At 39.2% G+C, this 22,717-nt stretch overlaps 2 protein-coding genes across 6 annotated transcripts in view; one reads left to right on the forward strand and one right to left on the reverse strand.

The window, feature by feature from the left end:
- Nucleotides 1-12,332, forward strand: part of CLTC (clathrin heavy chain) — a 65,680-nt gene extending 53,348 nt beyond the window's left edge. For 2 of the 5 annotated variants that reach the window (XM_082371951.1, XM_082371954.1), the window contains exons 31-33: nucleotides 750-770; nucleotides 4,436-4,511; nucleotides 6,652-7,236. In XM_082371951.1, coding sequence (XP_082228077.1) covers nucleotides 750-770; nucleotides 4,436-4,511; nucleotides 6,652-6,776 — 222 coding nt within the window. In that variant the 3' untranslated portion in view covers nucleotides 6,777-7,236. Of the gene's footprint in view, nucleotides 1-749; nucleotides 771-4,435; nucleotides 4,512-6,651; nucleotides 7,237-12,170 lie in introns of those variants that run through there. The other 3 variants (XM_082371953.1, XM_082371955.1, XM_082371952.1) reach the window with 3 other exon arrangements.
- Nucleotides 12,253-22,714, reverse strand: PTRH2 (peptidyl-tRNA hydrolase 2). Its single transcript, XM_082372108.1, has 2 exons — nucleotides 22,574-22,714; nucleotides 12,253-12,882 (listed from the first exon to the last, which is right to left on the reverse strand). The coding sequence occupies exon 2, from the start codon at nucleotides 12,880-12,882 to the stop codon at nucleotides 12,343-12,345; it is 540 nt and encodes a 179-aa protein (XP_082228234.1). The 5' UTR covers nucleotides 22,574-22,714; the 3' UTR covers nucleotides 12,253-12,342.
- Between the last annotated feature and the right edge of the window lie 3 nt (nucleotides 22,715-22,717).

Consider the following 22,717-nt stretch of genomic DNA (forward strand, 5'->3'; position numbering starts at 1 on the left):
GACACATTTCCTGAAAGTGCATTAAACAAGCTGGGGGTATAATCATTTTATAAAATTCACTTATTCATCTTAATGTCCATTTTTGATGTTAAGATGTCTTTTACTTACCCTGTCCTCAACAGTTACTAGCTTTCATGCTATAGAACATATTTAAATGGTCCTAAAGAATCCATTTTGTCAAAGCAAAACAGGCTTATTAAAATCAGAGTTTCATATCTGATCTCTTCAGCATGCCTGAGTTAAAGCGGGGGAAAAAGCACTACTAACAACCCCCAGTATAACTGAATATTTCCTTGGGCTACCATCTAATTAGATATCATTGTGTTAGTTATAATTTTTTAAGAATTAACATTTTCTGTGTATAAACTGCTTAAAGTCCAGTGTAAGAGGAAAAACATTCGCCTTGTCTTAGCCATAGATGAGAATAGCTTCTTTTCTTATGCATAATGCCAACTTGTGAGACCTGGCTCTAAGCTGCTGTTAACCGAAGTGCTGTAAATTTTACTAGTGATTAAGCTGCTTTCTTTCACACTGACTCTAGCATAAACTCTTCTGCAATAAGCTCTGAAGTTAAAAAAAAAAAAAAATTCTAAGTTTTGCTTCCCGTATGCCCTTTATTTTCACTTTTCTCATACCTTTTTTAGTGGTTAGATGTTTCTCCCCTAAACCTTTGTTGCTGATTCTACCTTTTTATGCTCAATATGGAATTTGATTTTTTTCTAAGCTGCACCTTCTGAATTCCTTTGCAGGTTGATGCAATAAAGGAAAAGGTGAAAGTTGATTCTTTTCCATCTTTAAGTCTGGAGGACTAAGTCTAAGGAATTTGCATGATTTTTTTTCCTTCCTTTTCTACACTGCTGCTGCTGCTTTTTCCCCCGATAAATTTTCACTAAAGCCTCTGCAAGTCCCTTGAGACATAACTATAATAGAGCTCTAGGACATTAGTAGATGTTTGCTACTAATCGGCTAATAGGCTTTAGGAAGGGCAGGAGGCTAATCAGTAGTTGGTTCACAGTCTCTCTTAAATATATTATTAAAAACTGAGCATGTTGAGTTTCCATATTAATTCCAAAGTTTCAGGAAATTTTTCTTCCCTGTCAGGGTATCTGGACCATAATAGGATTTTCTCAATACTCTAAGTAAAATTAAACAGCCTCTGGTTTTATTTTGTAAGCGTGCCTGACAGTTGTTGAATTTATATATGTATATACATGCCCTAAAAGGCTTTTTGGGGTTTTTTTGGTATTGAAGGACTGTGATCCAGTTTCTGATCTCTTGATTCTTACTAATTTTTTGCTGAAAGTAGATATGAGAGATACTAGCTGCTTCCGAAGAGACTTTCCTCATGTTTCTCCAGGTGTCCAGTTCTTATGGTGCTAGTCCATTTTCAAGAGGAATCAAAACTTTAAAAATCATCAGACTGGCTTGCTGTAATTGTTGCTAAGCAACATGGATTATTTCTGTATATAATGAAACAATATTAACTTATACTTTCTGTAATAAGGTACATCTCTGAAGCTACAAATTTGCTCTTATTCATCCGTTGGCTTGTCCAAGGTCAAATTTAGGTACCTTTTGGTCACTGCTTCCCTCATTGGCTCGTCTCCATCCCAGTATAAATGAAACAAACTTACAAAGTTACATCTGGTATCAAATTGTGGTGAGAAAAGGGTGGGAAGGTAAAGGACAGTTGAAACAATTTAAAAGAATTTGGAGGGGGGACAGTGCCTTGGAATTATGTTGAACCAAACTGGAGTCACCATTGGAACTTAGGGCAAACCTGAGTAAAATGCATTGTGTGTGAGGCCCTTCAGCAGCTAGTAAGCAAGGCAGTTAGAAAGCGTGTGTGTGAAAAATAGGTAATTGAACTGCAGTGTTATGCATTGTTTTAAATCAAGCATGTACAACAGTCATTGCAATTACATCATACTACTTTTGAAACTCTTAAAGCATTGCTGTGGGCTGTGTGTGTTTCTTGAGAGCCTGTATAGCAACAGTCATCTTCAGATCTCACTTCTTGCTTCAGTACTTTTGCCTTTTTTTCATGCACACATACACCAAAGTAACTGACTGCATGTTAACTTTTCCTCTGCAGCATATTGCAGTCTTTGTGGAAAAGCCTTTTACATTATAGTGAATTTTCAGTAGTACAGATATAACTGAACTCAGTGACATGCTTACCTGTAATTTTTCTTTTTTAATCCAAGGATCAGAAACTTTTGTTACAGCTCTTAACAAAAGCTTGTGTTCATAAAAGCCTTCTCTGCTTTTCTTTTTTGAGCAGTCTAAATTGGGTCAGTGGAAACAATAATTGGATGTTGCTGTGCCAGAGGCTGTCCCATTAAATAGAAAAATCAAAAATTTTTTTGCTTAGCTCGATACTACTCCTTCACAGTTGTTACTTTTTGTTTCGTCCCTGTGCCCAACCTGCCTATGTCTGTGCCTGGGCATTGTGACATTGCTAGCTCTTCTAAGTCTTTAATGTACTTCTGTAATAGGACTTCTGTCTTCAACATCTGACTCAGACATTAACTTTTAGACACGTGTTCACTTTAGATTCCTTTCCTTGAAAGTCTGGAAATGTATTATGCAGTGGTGGTTTTTTGTTGTTGTTTGGTTTTTCTTCTTAGAAGTTATTAATGTACACTCATCCATATTTTTTTTTGTATAACCTCTTTAGCTATACTTATAGTTTTATATAACTATTTAGGTTAACAAAACCCCATCTGACTGCCCTTGATGGCACAAACTGTGCTTTAAATTATAAAGCTGCAGTAATTTTTGTTTTAAGTTTGGGTGCCAAACAAACAGTGGGTGTTTCTCATGGTACTTATACTGCATAGTAGTCTTTAATTTGATACTGGGGTAATTTGTAACACTTGAGCACTTAGATTATAAAATAGAAAAATGGTATACAAAAGCAAACTAACCCATCTTCCTAGGGTAGAAAAACCATATTTTATCTGAAGGTGTCTAGAGTCTACCTCAGCTTACTTTTCTCACATTTTGCTCCCTGACAAATTAGGATGGATTAGACCCACATTTATGGTATTTAATATGAAACAATTAAAATATGTATAAATTACTGTCCTAACCTTAATGGCCTATGTGAGGATTGAAACACTATTTTAAATAATTTCAAATAGAGACTAGGCGCTGCTTTAACCTTTCTGGGACCCAGTCTATAATAGCCTTTTCACTGAAGTCTGCATGTCTTTTTTTGTGAGTGATTTTTCACTGTTGGCCTTTTTGAAGAACATGCAGTGAACATTCATAAAAAAGTTCTTTCCTGCACTCTGCCTCCCCATCTCAGCACACTTAGGACTTTGACAGCCACTATAATAGATAACATTGAGATTTGAAGTTTAGTTTTACTTCAAGTATAATGATAGACCAACTATAAGACTTTTAATTTTAAATACAGTCTAAGAGACAAATATAGTACAGTTTAAAAGGTAAATGGAAGTGGTACGGTGGAGATTCCCTAATCCCAGTGTCCTAATGTCATTCTCCCCAGTCCTTCACAGAATTCCAGATTCAAATCATGTTAATCCTACAAGGAACTCTGTAGATTATCTCATTCAACTGACTCACTGTATAGACAAGGAAATTTGAGGGTCAGTGCAATGGTTTGCCAAAGTCACACAACTAGTTAGTGGAAGGATCTATGTATTCCAGCTCTTTTCTTCCACTAATATATTTGGACTCCTCTACAGTATTATTTCTGTCTGATACTATCCAGTTTTACTTAGAGTGGCTAGCATATAGTAGCCATTTGCTTCTTTGGCTTAATTAAAAGCAAAAAATGTCTTCCTCAAAGAAGTTGGGGGAGAATCAGGCATTCCTAGTTCCTTCTTAGAAAATAGAGCATCAACACATGCAGCCTGTCTTTATATAAAAAGATTGAATAAGGAGCCACTTGAATCTTAAACTTCAGTCCGCACGTAATCAATATTGACAGAAGCTGTGCACAGTTGGCAAAAGAGCTCATTCTGCACAAGTACTTATCCAGTCACTAGACTCATTTCACTTTTTTGAATACCATTTCCTTTGGGGAGGGAAGTCTTGCCAGGTCATGAGTTCATTATCATTATCTTTGATAGGGTTTAAACTTCATTTGAGAAAGTGGTTCCTTCTCATTATCTCCCTCCCTCAGGCTGGCTGCATCCTAGCATGCCCAGTTTTAGCCTGGCGTGAGCTTTTATGGCATTTATAAATCCCTCCTTCCTGAGGGTTTATAATGATAGTGCTAAAAATCACCTTGACTGAAGTATGAACATTGCCATTGAATTTGAGGGGGCCTGAGAATGTTCTTTCTACTCTAGTCTGTTTTATTTTGACAAAATTTAACATACTAAGGCTTTTCCACTTTCTGCCATAAACTAGGTTTATAATACTTTTGAGGTGCTAATTACCATTACCTGTTTTTCTCCAGGTGGATAAATTAGATGCTTCAGAATCACTGAGAAAAGAAGAAGAACAAGCTACAGAGACTCAACCTATTGTTTATGGTAATCTCTTTCTCTCTTTAACCTCACAGAAATACAGTAGACAAACAGTTCATTCTGTGGAGATTCTATCTCAGAAATGTAGTAAGCTCTAAAGTGCAAAAGGCTCACTGAGTTAAGGAATAAGTCTATTATTTTTTTCTGAAAACAGTCTTAAAGCGGGCATTGACATTATTCACTAAGATGATCTTTTTTTTTTTTTTTTCTGTTGCTTTACTCGCTAAGATAATCTTAAATGCAAAGGTAATCTCAAAAAACAGTCAGTTGAGATCATAACCTAATTTACCTAATGCCTGGTCACTGATTGCTTATTCATGAATTACTGAGAAAGACGTGTTGGTGAGCTCAATTTTCAGAAGTACAAAAGGTGAGAGAACATGCCAAGGTCATCTTAAGTGTGCTTTACAGAAATAGTACATCTCTTTAAATTCTGACTAGGACAGAGAACTGGATAGCGTTTCCATTTGAGAACATTCCAGAGAGATAGGATCTTCAGACTCTCAGTGAATATTTAAGGCAATTTAATTTCTTCTTACATGTGCCTTTCTGAAATACTTCCCCTTTCCATTTCACTCATGGTGAACAGATTGATTTGAGCAATGAATTTGAAGGGTATAGTTTACAGCACTTTAACCAGGTGGTGTTGGGAGGAGGGTATAAAATTATGGCTGCTGTATCTCAACCTGCTAAAGGAAATGATAGTATACATATCTATTATGCCATTATCTCCTTTTTACTATAGATAAGGACTTTGGGAATTTAGAGGACAGCGTAGTGTTGATAAAGTTGGAGAACATAAAGTAAATTCTTAGAGATGGGAGCAAGATGTTTGACATATTTGATATAGGAAACAAAGTAGAAACAGAAACAGGGTGGGTGTAATAATTGGGGGGCATCTACTGAATTTGGCTTATCTTCAGGGTATTTAAATGCATAGTCCTTGTAGGCAGTTGAAAATGGGGTTGAGCCAAGGACAGCTGTGACAGTGCCACCTTCTCACCATTCCACCTGCCCAGCCGGCTAAGGAGAGGCATGATGTTGGAACTACTTTGGCATTTCTTTCAAGCCTCTCCTTCCCTCCCCCTCAATTGCCTTGAAGTCTCTGCTGTTTGTCAGAGATTTGCAGACTCATGGGGTTTTTCTTTGTTGTTCTTGTTTTCTCATCATTCCATTGTGATACTAAGAAACTAAGAAGCTTAAAAAATAAAATGCTTATGTTGTTAAAAAAAAAAGGGGGGGGTTGAAATTTCAAGGTAGACATCAGTGTCAAGGTTAGAAGTGTTTTTTTAATAAACTGCTGGTTCCTAAAGAGTTCACTCACTGAAGACGGTTTTGGTTGTTATTCACAAAAAGGAGAGACACGAGGTCACTTGTGGGAGAAATCTCGCCCTAGGTTTACGTTATAGTGGGAGATTAAGAGTAGTACCTCTTTTGCAGGGGGTAGGGAGAGGTGTTAGGTGTATTCTTCCTCTAAATAAGCCAGGTTCTCAACAGGTCGTTTCCTGTATGTGTCAATAACTATTTAAACTTCATGAGAGTGTTAACTTAGTATTCGAAAGAGGTTGTATCCTCTAATGTATTTCACACCTAATGCATATTTGAATATGTCTTGTCTTTGACTTCTTTCTTTTTTTTTTTAGTACTGGATACTTTGCTAGAAATGCATTTGGTTTTGTTACCATTTAGACATGTCTAAATCAGGAATTTAAATCTAACTTTAAAAGTTCAGTTGCGTTAAAAATATATCTGTTAAAAAATTGTTTTCCTGTGCTAATTATATTGTCACCCAAATAAAATATGCAAACACCATGTGGTGATAGGCTTATTGCTAGATGTCTTGCCTAAGCATGTTGAGCATGCATGTGCTTATTGCTTTAAATGATGTATGAAGTAACATAATCACTGTTACAGTTCTGGCCCTCGGCCCTGCACGGTTTTTGTTGGCTGTCTAGGCAGGACCCTTCTCAGGGTGACTGTCATGGTGAAATTGAGACAGTCAGAAGTGCCCCCACAAAATTCATTCAAAGTAGAATGAATTATGTTGCTAGAGTAGGGAGACTGGGGTGTGATCATCCTACGATGCTAACAGTTTCTCCCACCTCCTTGCCCCCCCACCCCTGCTCCTTTTTGTTTTCTTCCGTAGGTCAGCCCCAGTTGATGCTGACAGCAGGACCCAGTGTTGCAGTCCCTCCCCAGGCACCTTTTGGTTATGGTTATACTGCACCACCCTATGGGCAGCCACAGCCTGGCTTTGGGTACAGCATGTGAGACGGAAAGCTGATCCTGTAGTCGCCTATTTTCGTACCGAAACATCGTCTCTACCCGCTTCTCAGTTTATAACGGGGGAAAACAGGCACATGTTCTTGTAACCTTTATTTCATGAAGGACTACTTTTTGTTTTTAACTGTAAACTTGTATCACCTATGTTAAAAGCTTATTTCACATTCCGCATCATTTTAGAATTTATTTTCAAAGGGGAATAGTTTCAGTGTTTTATTCACTTGGGCTTTTTTTCTTCCCCCTCATTCTTTGAAGAAGTGCTTAATATTCAATCTGTTGTGAAGAACCTGATTTGCACTCTGTAGTGTTTAAAGAACAAAAAAAAAACTCTAATATTGAATCTCTTAAATTTAGTGTATGTAAACAGCTTACAGTATGTATTGTCTAAATGCATTTAAATCTCTTTTATTCAAAGAAAAGCTAAAGCAGAAATATTGGTGTGTGACCATGCAAGACTGTCAATACCAACAAAGACAACACTAATCAGCATATCCTACACTGGATTGCAGTGCTCTCCAAATTATTTGAAAAATGCATTACAGACAACTTGCCTGACTTTTAAATGAGCGTAAAAGGCCCTCTAACCTATGCAGGTTTCCTCATTACACATATAGAAAATGCTAGTGTGTTTTTGCTCACTTCATATGTAACAGGTGCCCTTCTGTTGTGCTGTATCCTGTGCTTTTTTTGTGGGACCATTCCATTCAGGAACAAAGAGCACCATGATTCCAATCTGTGTGTATTTACTAACCCTTCCCTGAGGTTTGTGTATGTTGGATATTGTGGTGTTTTAGATCACTGAGTGTACAGAAGAAAGAATTCAAACAAAATATTGCTGTTCTTCAGTTTTGTTTGTGGAATTTGAAATTACTCAAATTTAAAATAAATTACTGGACTGTGGAAATAACATGTAGAATGGCAGTTTTACTTAAATATCTCTCAAACTTAAACCAAAAGAACCGTCTCATATTGGGTGCTTAGGCAGTATAGGAAGGCATGAGAGCAGGCGTGGAATGCGGATTGGGACGTGTGGAAACACTGCATTACACTGCGTGCATCCCAGTAGCTAATAAGGTACACGCAGTTGTCTAAAGAACCAGTCAGTGCTGAAGCGGGCTACACTTCTACTACCTCCCTCATTGTAACCAAGGGGCACTTTAGGTGTTTATCTAAGCATTTCATTTATGAAGAGATCATGGATGTTAAATTGTATTAACTTGAAGTAAGAATATACAAGCATGTAGTTAACATGCTGTTCTTCAGCATGAATTGTAAAGGCCCCCAAATTGTGGGTATTTTAAGTTGATTTCTTTTAAACCAGTGTTTGAATTCAAGTTTTTTTGCTTATGGCTGAGAATGTTACTCTAAGTTCATTTCACTGTTAATTCTCAATAGTTAGAGAGCCCCCTACCTAGCTTTGTATTGCTCTATAACTCTAAGTCAAACCATTGACCATAAACTCCACAGAATGGTTTTTTAAAACTTAGAACTCCTGCTTTTCCCCACCTTCACCTCCCCGCCAACCCCCCAATATTCCTATAGGAAATTATAGTATTAGTTGGAAAAATCCCTTTTCCTTTCTTGGTTTGTCGTAGGGAAAACATCTTGCTGCTCAGGTCCTGGGCGTCCTGTTGTTTCTCCTGGATCTCAGCCCCCTTTCTTCATCTTTGTCAAAATCAAGAGATTTTTCTCTTTTCCCTTCCCATTTAACAGAAACAAGTTAAAATACTTTAGTAAAGGTTTTCTTACAGCATACTTAAGAGTTTTTTGGGTTTTTTTTTTAAAGCCTTGTTTTAATCTGGTGCTATGTCTGTGATACTGAGTTGCCCCTTAAAACCATCCATAATGGGCTACAGTAGAAAGAGAAACTGATGCAGCGTATAACTTAGGTTCAAATTGAGAGCAAGCTGAACTTTTGAGCTTGTTCCTTCACCTGTGTGTTAACACTATGAGTAATTTTCAGGATTATTTGTAGGAGTATGTTTAAATTACAGAACACCTAGGTCAGTACTGGGCCGTAGTAAGTGTTGTACAATAAGAGACAGAATGAATTGGTAATAAACTAATTTAAGGGATCTTCCCTAACTTTCCTCTGAATAGGATGATGGTTGATGGTCTGGGAGAAGGAACTAAAAACAGAAAACCAAGAGTACTAAGAGTTCTTTACCACTCTCTAAAGGTAACTAAAACAGGAGGGAAGAAGGGGAAAGAGATTCATAGGAAACTTTTCAGGAGGTAAACATGCTTTCAGTTATCTGCCTCCCTAGGAAGAACACTTCTTCCTCTTCCTCCCTAGTATCCAAATACAGACATTATACCCCAAAAAATGTGATAATTGTTGACAGTCATTTCAACAGACATTAGTACAATAGCAAGAGACTGATGATCTCCAAGTAGGGCTGCTTTAATTTTCCATAATTTGATTTAGTCATGCAGATATTCTCACTGTTGTGCAGGGGTCCCCAACCCCTGGGGACCTGTTAGGAATGGGGCCTCACGGCAGGAGGTGAGCAGTGGGCGAGAGAGCGAAGCTTCACCTGTATTTACAGCCGCTCCCCACTGCTCGCGTTACCGCCTGAACTCCACCTCCTGTCAGATCAGAGCAGCATTAGATTCTCATAGGAGCATGAACCCTACTGTGAACTGCGCATGCAAGGGATCTAGGTTGCGTGTTCCTTGTGAGAATCTAATGCCTGATGATCTGAGGTGGAGCTGAGGCGGTGATGCTAGCGCTGGGGAGCGGCTGCAAGTACAGATTATTGTTAGCAGAGAGGTCTGACTGCAGACTCCCATCAAAACCCTATCAGTGAGTGGCAAGTGAAAACAAGCTCAGGGCTCCCAGTGATTCTGCATTATAGTGAGCTGTATAATTATTTCATTATAGATTACAATATAATAATAATAGAAATAAAGTGCACAATAAATGTAACGTGGGTGAATCATCCCAAAACCACCCCCTGCCCCCACCCCAGTCCGTTTAAAAATTGTCTTCCATGAAACCAGTCCCTCGTGCCAAAAAGGTTGGGGACCGCTGCTGTAGCGGTTCTCAAACTTTTTCTGAGGATCCTTTTTATACTTAAATTACTGAAGATCCCAAAGAGCTCTAGTTTATGTGGGGTTTTATCTATTCCTACTTACTGTATTTTAGTAGTTAAAACAATTTTTTTAAGCTATTAACCATTTAAATATGACTAATAAACTCATTGAATGTTAACATAAGCAATAATGAATTAACCATATTTCCCCAACCAAAAGTCAAGCAAGAAGAATGGCATTGTACTATTTTTTACAAGTCTCTTTAAAGTTTGTTGTAACAGAAGACTCCTGGACTCTCATATCTACTTCTGCATTCAATCTGTTATGTTTTGAAGTATATGAAGAAAATCTGGCCTCATACAGATATTTAATAAGGAAAGGAAGGAGTATTTTAATAGCCTTTCCAGATACTTGTGGTTAGCTGAAATGTGGACTCTGAAATCATGAAGATGAACTTTTTGTAGTTGTATCTGCCAAACACCCAGGTCTGGTTAACTAGATTTTGTCAGTTCTTGCAAGTAAAAATGATGACAAAAGCAGCTAGTTCAGCTCAGGACTCAGCCACAAGTGTTCTTCCTCAAGATGACAGTCACACTTCAGTGTGTACCAGAAGTGTTTGATGTTACATAAAATATAAAGACAAACAGTCAAGGATCAAATTTAGTAATTTTTTTACTGCTTCATCAATGACATGAAGTGAATTTTTTTTTTTTTTTAACTAAGTGTAGGGCAGTGAAAACTGCAATGACTACTTGTACAGGTAGGTGCCCCTGCCTTGATTTGTGAAAGGTGCCAGCAGTATTACCCACCATTGCTTGTTTATCATCACTGCAAATGTCAAAACAGTGGAAAAGGAAAAGAATGTCTTAGTATTAGGAAAATTGTTTTGACCCCCTGCAAGTGTCTTAGAGACCCCAAGGGCTCTGCAGAGCATACTTTGTGAACCACAAGATTATGAACCCTATAAAATAAATATGAAAGTACAGGTGAGCTAGAAAACAAACATGATGTTTCCATAACTACCAGAATTTGTGTACTATTCATCCTAGTAGATATGCCATGATTTATTAAAATTACTTCTATCAGCCACGGCAGACCATCCTGTCGGGAATGCACTTTTGAACCTAGAACCGTCAGTGTCTGAGGCAAGCCTCAGAAATTACCGGAGCCAGAATCATACATTTAGGATTGGGTTCTCTTCAGCTCAGTTACATGCTGTTGCATCACTTTCAAATCCAGTATAAACATTCTATTTAGAAACAGTTGCTATTGCGGCATCCTTCACAGTTGCAATTTCTTCTGTGCTGTCAGATGCCAGTGTAAACTACAAAACTGACAAAATAGAACCTTTAAGACTGGCTGCAGTAGTCTTTAGTGTTCTGCCCAGACTCCACTGACCTTAGAGCTTGCAGTTGTGCTATATTACTGCTTATGTTGAAGTTAACTGCTAACTAATGCTAATTGCTGAAGTTAACCATGGAGAGCTGCAGTCTCTTAACATGTGCCTGTTAACAAAATTCTCCCTGACATCATCATAGTTCTTAGGGATATACTGAATTTAGAAATCCTGTCAGGATCCCCCTAAAGAAGGCTTTCAAGAAAAATGGCTTTTCGCAAAAAAGAGATCAGGGAGCTATGTGGCTCTTGGGAGCTGGAACCTTCATATTCTGGGCAGCTGGTATAACAGTAATTATTGGAATTATGTCATGCTAAGTGTATAATGATCAAAAGGGAAATAAGGTGCCCTTAAATAATTGTCCAGTTCCTTAAGTTCTACGTAAAGAAATAGTGGGATGTTGGGATAAGCTACATTCACTTTACAATCACCATAAATTCTTACGTGGGCCCATTATCACCTTCAAGGTCCATATAAGTCACTTGGCAAGTTTCAATGCCTTCATTGTTAGGAAAGGGGGGGAACTAAAGAGATGAAGGACCGCTGCTGAGAAACTTTAGCCAGTGTGGGTCAGGGAATGAACATGAAACACAGCACGGGTGGGTTATATCAGTGCTATAAAACCTCAGCTTTAAGACAAATCCACAAAGTTAGATTTTAAACCCATGATCTATTAATAAGATAGGCAGTCATCCAAAAACTGAAGGCAGGGAAAACAAACTACAGTTTGCACCTAATGGTAGTACCCTTGACCCCTGATCCTCCAAGGGGGGTAATAGAAGAGCTATTAACACACAAAGGGACCGAACCACACATAGGAAATGCTGTTTCCCACCTCGTAATCCAATTTTATTGTGACCTTTGCCTCTCTTAAATATTTCTTGTTTCAGCACCCATCTCTTGAACCACCAGGACTATTTATTAACCAAACTTTTTTTTTTTTTTTTCAGCCCAAGATAACTGTGTAACCAGGCCAAGTACATGATTGATAGAAGAACACAGGAACGGATTTTCATCTCAAGAATACATAAGTTGGGGGAAGAAATTCAGCTTTTATTGTTAGAATTTGACAGTTTCAAACCCTTGTGGTGGTGGGATGACCATCATCATACAATATTCCACCTAGTAAAGTTTTAGGTGACCAGTGACCTTGTCAATTAGGTCTACTGGTCCTGGCCCAATTCCTAGAACAGTTCGAGAGCCTGGTACAATCTGAGTACGTCCTGCATCTTGGATTAAACTTACAGTCAGTCCCAGCATTTTTGCATGGGTCAATAATTCAACTAGAGTTTCTTCATCAGGAGCTCTGACCACCACTTTGGGCTGGCCACAGTATTCCCACTGTTTGAGTAATTCAGGGTTTCTCCTTTGAATTTGCTTGTAGGCAGAAACAGCAGCATGAGAGCACTGGGCAGCCACTTTCCCTTTTCCCATCTTTAAGTCATTTCGAACCACAAGAATCATTTTGTACTCCCCACCCTCTCCTAAGATGCTTGCTTCTGTTCTGGTGTCAGTGTCTGTCTCGCTCACCGAGCTCTTGGGGATCATTCCAAAGCGTACTCGGAGTCCCCAGCCCAGGCACATGCCACAGGCAACTCCGGCAGCCAAGCTGAGTGCACCAGGATTAGTCAAATATTCCATAACCAAGGGTTTGGAGAGCATCTGTAAGGAAAAGAAAGTTGTCACTATCTAGCAGTGGAAAGTTACAGGCTTATCAGATAAAACATCCTGACAGTATATAAGCAGCAGTATTTTAATTCAGCCAGAAAAAAGGCAAAATATGTTTTGGATCTTAGACATGTACTATTTTTTCTCCCCTGTGTACTAGAAAAGGTTCAAGAATACAGGTGAAGCAGTTTAGGTCATTTTGAATCTCAATGTGAGGAGTACATCTCTTTCTTGGATACAACAAAGCTCCGTTCCTCAATTTTTGCTAAGTCTTGTGGAGAAAGGAAATGTTCTGTTTTACCAAGATGCCTAAAGGATCTAGAGAAACCAAGATTAACTCACTCTTTCTGGAATATAGTGAGTGCTTATTTACTTGTGTCTTCGTACTGCATTAGTTCTTAATGGGGATGGTACCAACCCCTCAGAGAAGTTCCTGGGTGTCACAACAACGGACCTGGAGTGAGGTGCACTGCTGACATTTACTAGACCTTGGCATGGAATGCTAAAAGCCTTATACGTGAAGATTTGTCCCACTGGACGTTACTGTAGATGAAAAACTATTAATGTCTAAGAGTAGAACCCAATTTCATTTTGCATACGAACACAAAGTATTTTTTGCATAGTTTTGACACACTCAATTTACCAGTAGTATAACTATCATATAAATCAAAGGAAGATGATCCTTTATCCTTATTATTTTAGAAATTCCTATTACCCCAGCAAAGCTCTTCATGGTATTTGAATCATCAATAAAGCACTTATATCAGTCTACATTTGAGGCTGTTGGATTCATGACGCTTCAGTGTATAGGCACAAACAGTCATCAGTTTCTTCTAGTGGAATAAATAGTATCTAAGCATTTATACATTGAAATACATGGGGCCATCATGTTTGTAGAACTTACAAGTGGTGCCCTTGGAATTGTACAGTGCATAATCTGTGTGGCATAGATGGCAGTCCTGGAAATACATATTTTACCATAAAGTTCTTTTTTTTTATTCTCTTTTTTGTTAAAATTAGAACATATTAATGTTTTTGAAATTATATGGTAGGCAAGGTATGCAATGTTATCAAATGTTTTAAAATGAGAATAATATAGGGAATCTTAAAACTTTTTTGAGATGTAATTCACATACTATAAAATTCACCTTTTTAGTGTACAATTCAGTGTTTTTTAATATATCTACAATGTTGTACAACCATCACCACTATCTAATTCCACAACATTTTCACTGCCCCGAAAAGAAATCCCTACACCCATTAGTAGTCCCTTCCCATTTCTCCCTCCCCCAGTCTCTGGTAACCACTAATCTACTTTGTCTTTATGGATTTGCCTATTCTGGACATTCATATAAATCAAACCATACCATATGTGGCCTTTTGTTTCAGGCTTCTATCATCCAGCATATTTTCAAGGTTCATCCACACTGTGGCATGTATCAATACTTCATTCCTTTTTTACTGATGAATAATATTCCATTGTATGGGTGTACCACGTATTATTTATCTATTCATCAGTTGATGAACATCTTGGTTGTTTCTACCTTTTGGCTATTATGAATAATGCTGCTATAAATACAAGTTTTTGTGTGGACATTTGTTTTTGTTTGTCTTGGCCTTATACCTAGAAGTCTAACTGCTGGGTCATACAGCAACTCTTTAACTTTGAGGACCTGCCAAACTATTATCTAAAATGGCTATACCATTTTACATTCGTTGCAAGTGACTTTATTTTAAAAAAAACTGTGTGTTGGGCCTGGTAGGGTTGAGAGCCACTTCTCTAGTGCCTTATGACTCAAGTCTCTAATTCAGAAACAAAAAAACCAATGCCTTTGCAAACAGATCTTCATATAAGTCATGGCTGTCTCCAGATCTCAAAGAAGGATTGGGAGGATTATGAGATAAACCAGGCTAACAGACCTTCAGTAATTGTTAGAGAATGATGGAGTACACTTAATATCTGAAGGAAAAGAAAATGACTATGAATTCTTTTGTCTCCAAACTATAAAAATATAATTTAACACATTACACTGCTATACTATGTATCTTGCTTTTCTAAGTCAAACGTACAGTTAATAAAAAATTGAAACAACCCAATATCCCCACATTTGCAATCTCAAATTCAAACCCTGCCCTCCCCAGAACAAAGCTAATTTCCCTGAAATAGCTACTTAATGTTATAAAACCTCTATCTCCACTTCCTTGGAGTCCATTAGAATCCTTTACTATTCAGTTACTTTCTGAAACACCTACCAAAAAAACTCTGCATTTTATAGTAGTTCATGCATCTCCTTCTCTAGTTGGACCCTGTCTGGAGCTACCTTTTTTTTTTTTTTTAAATGGTTCAATTTCTCCATATCCTCACTAACACTTGTTATTTTCCTTCTTTCTTTTTTTAAATTTATTTATTTATTTTTGGCTGGGTTGGGTCTTCGTTGCTGCGCACGGGCGTCCTCTAGTTGCGCGAGCAGGGGGCTACTCTTCATTGTGGTGCATGGGTTTCTCATTGCGGTGGCTTCTCTATGTTGCAGAGCATGGGCTCTAGGTGCACGGGCTTCAGAAGTCGTAGCATGCGGGCTCAGTAGTTGTGGCTCAGGGGCTCTAGAACGCAGGCTCAGTAGTTGTGGCGCCTGGGCTCAGTTGCCCTGCAGCATGTGGGGTCTTCCCGGACCAGGGCTCGAACCTGTGTCCCCTGCACTGGCAGGCGGATTCTTAACCAGTGCGCCACCAGGGAAGTCCCTGGAGCTGCCTTCTTAAATGGCCAACTTTTACAGATACAGAGGCAGGAATACCAGGACAATGTGGTGAGGAACATATTTCCAGAAGTTGATAGCACTCTGAGACAGTCTGTCCATTAGTTTTGGCAAAAAACTAATGTGGGGTAGTTGTGGGGCAGAAGCTAGTTTGAGGCGGGGTCAAGAAAGAGAAAGTGAAAGCAAGCAGAAAGAAAAAGCAACAGATACAAGGGGCTGTGAAGAAAAAGGAAAGGTTTTTTTTTTCCCTCTTAGGATGGAAAGATGAGTATATACAAATGTTGAGCATATTTAAATGTTAATGGATGGACCCAGAGAAAAGGAAGGTAGATGCTCAAGATAGGGAAAGAATAATTAATACAAAGCAGTAGGTGGGAGGCACCTAAGTTCCTGTGAAGAGATTTGGTCTTGGAAAGAAGGGACACCTTTCCCAATGTGACAGGTTTAGATGCAGGTAGGGCTGTGGATTTGGAAGCAGGAAATTGTTCCTTGGAGGGAGTTATTTTGTACAAAAGTCAAGCTGGAGTTGAGAAGAGGAAGACTGAAATAAAAGTTACAGCAAAACACAGCAGGATTGCAGAGGAACATTGAAAACATGGTTAGGATTAGTAATGATTTTATAACGGTACCATACCTACCAGTTATAATCTTCTCCAGCAGTACTTAGCAGCCTGAGTATAGGTAAAAATATAGAAGAGATGACTTCATACTTCACAGAGAAAATAGAAGCCAGAAGACTAAAACCACATAATCACTGCCTCCAAACATATAAACTAAATCTGCTGCACCTATATTCTTCCTTCATCCTCCCCATCTACGACAGATAGTTGGATTTATCCAAGTTTGAATTCTACTAAGAGTAAGCACCAAGACACAAGGGCATAAGGGAATTTAGGGTGAGGGCCAAGAATGTTTGAAATGATAAGCCATGAAATCCACATTCTTAGAAAATGATTTAAGGACAGGAAGGTGACAGAGGATATGCACATGCTATTAAGAAAAGGTATGATGGAAGTAAGCTGGAAAGGCAGATGGCTGTGGTTAGAGAGAGATGTCTGGGGTTTTGAGTTTGGAAATGGAACATTATAACGTGATGTAAAGTCCCGAGTGTAGCTACAGAAATAGGTTATCTGAATTATAGTCAGAAGTGTGTCATTAAGCTCATCTGCTTTCTTAATTATTTTATTTTTATGATATATTGCCTCCTTCCTCCCACAAATATTAACTGGTTCTGCTCTAGGATCTGGGGGAATACAAGAGCACACAAAGGAGAAAAAGTCCCTTCTGTCATGGAGCTTATGTTCTGGTAGTGGTTTAGAGATGACTCAGTCCTAATTTTGAATTTCTTTCATTTTATTTTAAGAAAACTTCATGTTGTCATAGCTCAAAGCTTCAATGGTACTTTGAATGTATTGTGTCATTTGATCCACATAACTGTAAGAAGTTAGCATTAATTCTATACATTGAAAATGAGGAAACTGAGGAAAGAGAAGTTAAAAAAAACCCAAACGTTTGCTGACTTCCTATGTACCAGACACATACTTTGTTAGACTAGGAATACGGTGAACAATACAGGCCACTGCCAGTTCACAGATGAGTGGAGGAGAAGACAAATAATTACATGGCTGGTAAATGTTATGAAAAGGCATTAGGGAGGACTTCCCTGGTGGTCCAGTGGTTAAGAATCTGCCTTCCGGGACCTCCCTGGTGGTGCAGTGGTTAAGAATCTGCCTGCCAATGCAGGGGACACAGGTTCGATCCCTGGTCTGGGAAGATCCTACATGCCACGGAGCAACTAAACCTGTATGCCACAACTACTGAGCCTGTGCTCTAGAGCCCTTGAGCCACAACTACTAAGCCCACACACCACAACCACTGAAGCCCATGCACCTAGAGCCTGTGCTCCACAACAGAGAGAAGCCCCTGCTCACCGCAACTAGAGAAAGCTGGCATGCAGCAACGAAGACCCAACGCAGCCAAAAAAAAAAAAAAAGAAGAGTCTACCTTCTAATGCAGGGGACACAGGTTCGATACCTGGTTGGGGAACTAAGATCCCACATGCCGCGGGGCAACTAAGCCTGCGTGCTGCAACTACTGAGCCCACGTGCCGCAACTACAGAGCTTATGTGCTCTGGAGCCCACATGCTATAACTAGAGAGCCTGCAAGCTGCAACTACTGAGCCCACGTGCCACAACTACAGAGCTTATGTGCTCTGGAGCCCACATGCTATAACTAGAGAGCCTGCAAGCTGCAACTACTGAGCCCAAGTGCCACAACTAGAGAGCCCGTGCATAACAACTACAGAGGAGCCCGTGCGCCGGAACGAAGAACCTGCGCACTGCAACGAAGATCCCACGTGCCGCGACTAAGACCTGACACAGCCATATATAAATACATACATACATAAATAAATATTTTTTTTAAAAAAGGTGTTGGGGAGTACATAAAGTGCTTTGGCTCAGTGTAGGAGGTCAGGGAAGGCCTTGTTGAAGAAATATTTAAAATGCAACAAAGGATCAGTAAGAAGATAGGAGGAGGGAAGATCATTTCAGGCAGAAAGAACACCAAGTGGGCAGGCCAGAGGAGAGAAATACAATATGTCAAATGACCTGAAAGCAGTCCAGACTGCTGGAAGATGGAGAGAAAGAGCTGCAGAGAACAAAGTGAGAAAGAAGGGCAGATCACAGAAGGCCTTGTAAGCCATGTTAGATGGTTTGGAATTTACCCTAAGGACAATGAGAAGCTGCTGCAGGGAAATGATTTTTGTTTTCTAAAAGATCACCTGGGACTTCAGTATAAAGAATGAATTAGAAGCTGTTAAGAATAGATACAGGGGATTGATCAGGAGACTGCTATAATGTAATAATAGTAACAGTTAATAATTGCTAAATTAGGTTTTATATTAGGTATATATTAGGTATTGACACTCTACATGAATTGTCTCCTTCAATGTTCCAAACAGTCCTTTAAGGTAAATACAGAATTATTATCTGCATTTTTTCAGATGTGAAAATTGGGGTACAGAGAATATAAGTAGCTCACCCAAGTTCAGAAAGCTAGTAAATGGTAGCCTGACTCCAGAGCCTGTGTTCTTAACACTACTCTGTTGCCTTTCCCAGTAGTCTAGATGAGATGACAGTCACTCAGAGAAGAGTAGTGACAATGGGAAAGGAAAGAAGTGGCTGAGGCACACCTGTATGATTTGGTGACTCACTGGAAGTCTGATGATAAAAGAAATGGAGAAGTTTAGAATGACACCTAGATTTGAACAAATGGAGATTGGAAGTATACGATTTACTGATGAAGGGATTCTGGTGAAAGAGAAGGTTTGAAAGTAAAAGATACTAAAATCAGTTTTAGATATATTACGTCTGGTTTGACCAAAAGACACCCCGGTTGAGATGTCCAGGAAAAAAAAAAAAAGATATATCATTTAAGAGGTCAGAAGATAAGCTTAGGCTAGAAATACATATTTAAAAGAAATTAACATATAACTGAGGTTACTGAAGTGATGAAAGTGGGTAAGGCCACTGGGTCAAGTATATCAAGGGAAGAAATGGCTAAACAGAACCCTGAGGAAACAAGCGTTTAGGGATAAAAGGAGAATGACAAGGAATGACCAGAGGGTCATAAATGGTTAAGTCATCAGCACCTAGTTTCAGTCCTCTTTCACTGGTGTGCCTAAAATGGTGACAGGGCTGTACTGACATGGCACTTTAAGGCTCTAGATGCCTTTGCAGCCACAAAAAAAGAAAATAAAATGTAATTCTTATTAGAACCCACATTATCTCACAATGCATCTATCATTTAGTTACTACATGATGCTTACATATCAGCAGGACTTCTCTCTGATAATCTTAACAACCAGACTACAAATAGAACAAATATTCAATTATATATATATAAAAATATATACATATACACACACACACGCACACAAACTTCTATGTCAAGAATTAGAAGGATTCTCTGCACCAATTTCTAGGTTGCAAAATAACCAAATATCCCACATACCAGACTCAGGTACTATCTGGAGAAAGGAACTACGCATAGAGTATTTGTTGAATATACTCATCTAAAAGGTCATGATGCAAAGTTTCTCATTTTCTCAGCTTTATTTAAAACCAGATATACCAGTAAGAGTCATCATAAACAGAAAGCAGAAAAAGTTCCAGAAATAACCAAGCTTGTTTATCACTTCTGTCCCGTATCTTATGAGGTCTCTTAATTCTAAAATGTTGAAATTAATACTAGCATCTCTATTCTTTAGAATGTTCTAATCTCCTATCAGCCTGAGCAGATCAACATCTAACTCCTGTAAAAAGTGTTTCAGCCTGTCCCCTTTTCTGCATATCTATTATAGACATATATCAATAAACCCAGTGCTTGAGACTAAGGTAAAAATAACTACCTTAGTCTCACAGACAATCCCGGGCAATGACGGCACTGCCAAACGAACATGTCCTATAAAACCCTCCTCTTGGTGCCTTCTAATTTCTCAGCCAGATTAAACCTCTTTCACCAATGCTTGTGATTCCATTACCTTCTGAAGCATGCTACCCCCATTTATCCTGTTCCACTGGCTATTGCCCCTTGGCCTTTTCCAACCTAAAAATCCTTCCTCTTTGACCCTTAAACCACTGCCTCACTTTTCCTCTTCCCTTCATCTCTAAACTTCTTCAGTTACCTGTCTCCCTTCCCCACTCGACTGAAACTGCTAAGGAATCAGACACTAGCTAATTGCCAAATGCAGTTGCCTCTTTTTAGGCCTCATCTTGAGTTTTCTGCACCACTCACTGATAACTTTTCTTTAAGCTTTCTTCCCTTGAATTCTTTAACCCAAAGTTCACCCTATTATCATCCTATCTTTCTGATACCTTTTTTCCAGTCTCTTTTTCTGGCTGTATGTCCTCTGTTGGCCCCTGATGTATGTATTACCCAAGCTTACACATTTGGCCCTCTTTTCAGTCTGTACCTACGTTGTCCTATACAGCAACCATTAGCCAAACGTAGTCATTTAAACTTAAATTAAAACTAAATGAAAATTCAGTTCTTCAGTTACATTTAACCATATTTCAAGTGCTCAATAGCTCAACAACTTAAAAGTGGCTAGGTGCCACTCTATGAGTTAGCGAGATACGGAACATTTCCATGACTGCAGAAAGTTCTATTGGACGGTGCTGGTTTATATACTCTCTTTCCATTCAATCAATCAATTAATCAATCAATATTTACTGAGGGCCTATTGTGCACATTTCTGGACCCTGGAGAAGTGCACTGAACAATGTAGTAGGAGGAGACAGACAATAAATAGTTTGTGAGATGAAGAATCTCACTCATTCCTGAATCAACAAATGCTGAGGATTCCTAGAGCGTCTCCTGGGCGCCACACTTGAACTTCCAGCTTCTGCTGGATTTCACCACTTGGATGTCTATGAAGTGGTCTAAACTGTGTCCTACACTGAACTCAGCATCTTCCCTTCCCTCTCAAACTTCCTGTAATCTTTCCATATTTGGTTCACTTGTGCCCTAGTTCATCCTAGTCCATCTGCCATTATAATTAATTGTACTTCTAAAGCACAAATCTGATCCTGTAATTTCTCTGCTAGAAAATCACTGGATAAAAGCCTAAGGAATAAGGAAACCAAGTCCCCCTAAAACTGAGTCCCTTACCGAGTTTACCGAATCTCTCTATCCAAAACTTTATCCCCTTTCTTGTCCGCTGTGACCTCAACCCTGCACTAACTGAATACTAACCAACCAGAGTTGATGACTGAAATTGTTGTTGTCAATAACACTGTCAATACACTAAAACTGCTGTTGTAGATATCATCTACCACTCAGGTTGTTTCTCCAGGGCAAGATGAGCTAACAGACCTCGAGCCATAGACCACCTGGCCAGAGAATCATAAACCAGAGACATCCTGACTCCTGAAACTACAATTAAGGAAAGTCACAGAAATGTTACAAGATGATTAATTCCAGACTCTTTGTTCTTCCCCTTTAAAAAAACCCTAACTCAAACACCAAGCTGGAGTGGATTTGAGGCTTGTTTCCCACTCCCTTGCTTGGGGCCCTGCAATAAAGACTGTGCTTTCTTTCACCACAACCCGGTATCAGTACCCTTTGGGTACCCCTTTGCTACCCGTTGGGTGAGTGGACCCAAGTTCGGTAGTGTAACAATAAAACATAAACCCCTTCGCAGGAATTCAAAGAACTACACAATTTGGTTTCAACCTACTTTATCCTCCTCTCCTGCTACACAGTGTACTATTCAGCCACACCAAATGACTAGGTATTTTCAAGCAGCAATCTCTCCCTGAAATAATTTTCTCCACTTAAACACACAAAAAATCCTCTTCACCCATGAAGGTGTAGTTCAAACCAAACTGTCTTTTAAGTCTTTACCACCCCCCAGTCAGTCTTAATTATTTACTTTCCAGAGCCGCTGTAACAATAACACATAACCACTGTAGAGCATAATTCTGAACGTCTAGTACAGTGCCTGGGATTGTTAAAGGATTAAATACTCCTTTAGACATTATGTCTGTGACACAGGGAGGCAATTTTTCCATCATATTCTTAGAGGGCTTTTCTTTCCTCGTAGGACTCAACAACTTGCTACGCTGTGGGTACTCAATAAACACTCAGCAGAGTGTGAGGCCTGCTCGGTATTTTCTCACATTCGGAGCGAATCCATCAATGCTGCCTCAATGGAGGCGTTGCCTGGAAACTAGAAATTCTGGGTCCTTCCCCTCCCCAGCACTTGGTCCTTTCTTCCAAAAGACGACTGGCCGAACCGGAACAGTGGCTCCGGCGGCCACTGGGCGGAAGACAGTTTACGAAGAAGATGAAAGGGTGAGGGGGTGGTTATAGAATTATATGGGAAGAAACATTCCAATTGGAGACAGAATGAAGAACATCCCCCTACCTGTGAGAGGATGACCTGCCTCGAATACCTCTCCTCCGCCTCACTCGCGGCTTTGCGTTCTTCACTTCTGGGTAGCGAACACGCTTCCCTCGTGCGATTTACCCCTTCCGGGGTTCCTTGACAACAAGTTCCGGATCAAGAACC

This window comes from Balaenoptera borealis (genome assembly GCF_965194805.1).
Source record: "Balaenoptera borealis genome assembly, chromosome: 20".
NCBI lineage: Eukaryota > Metazoa > Chordata > Mammalia > Artiodactyla > Balaenopteridae > Balaenoptera > Balaenoptera borealis.

What these genes read in the sequence shown, in the direction of transcription:
- PTRH2 (XM_082372108.1), bottom strand. Translation starts at nt 12,882, where the DNA reads ATGCTCTCCAAACCCTTGGTTATGGAATATTTGACTAATCCTGGTGCA.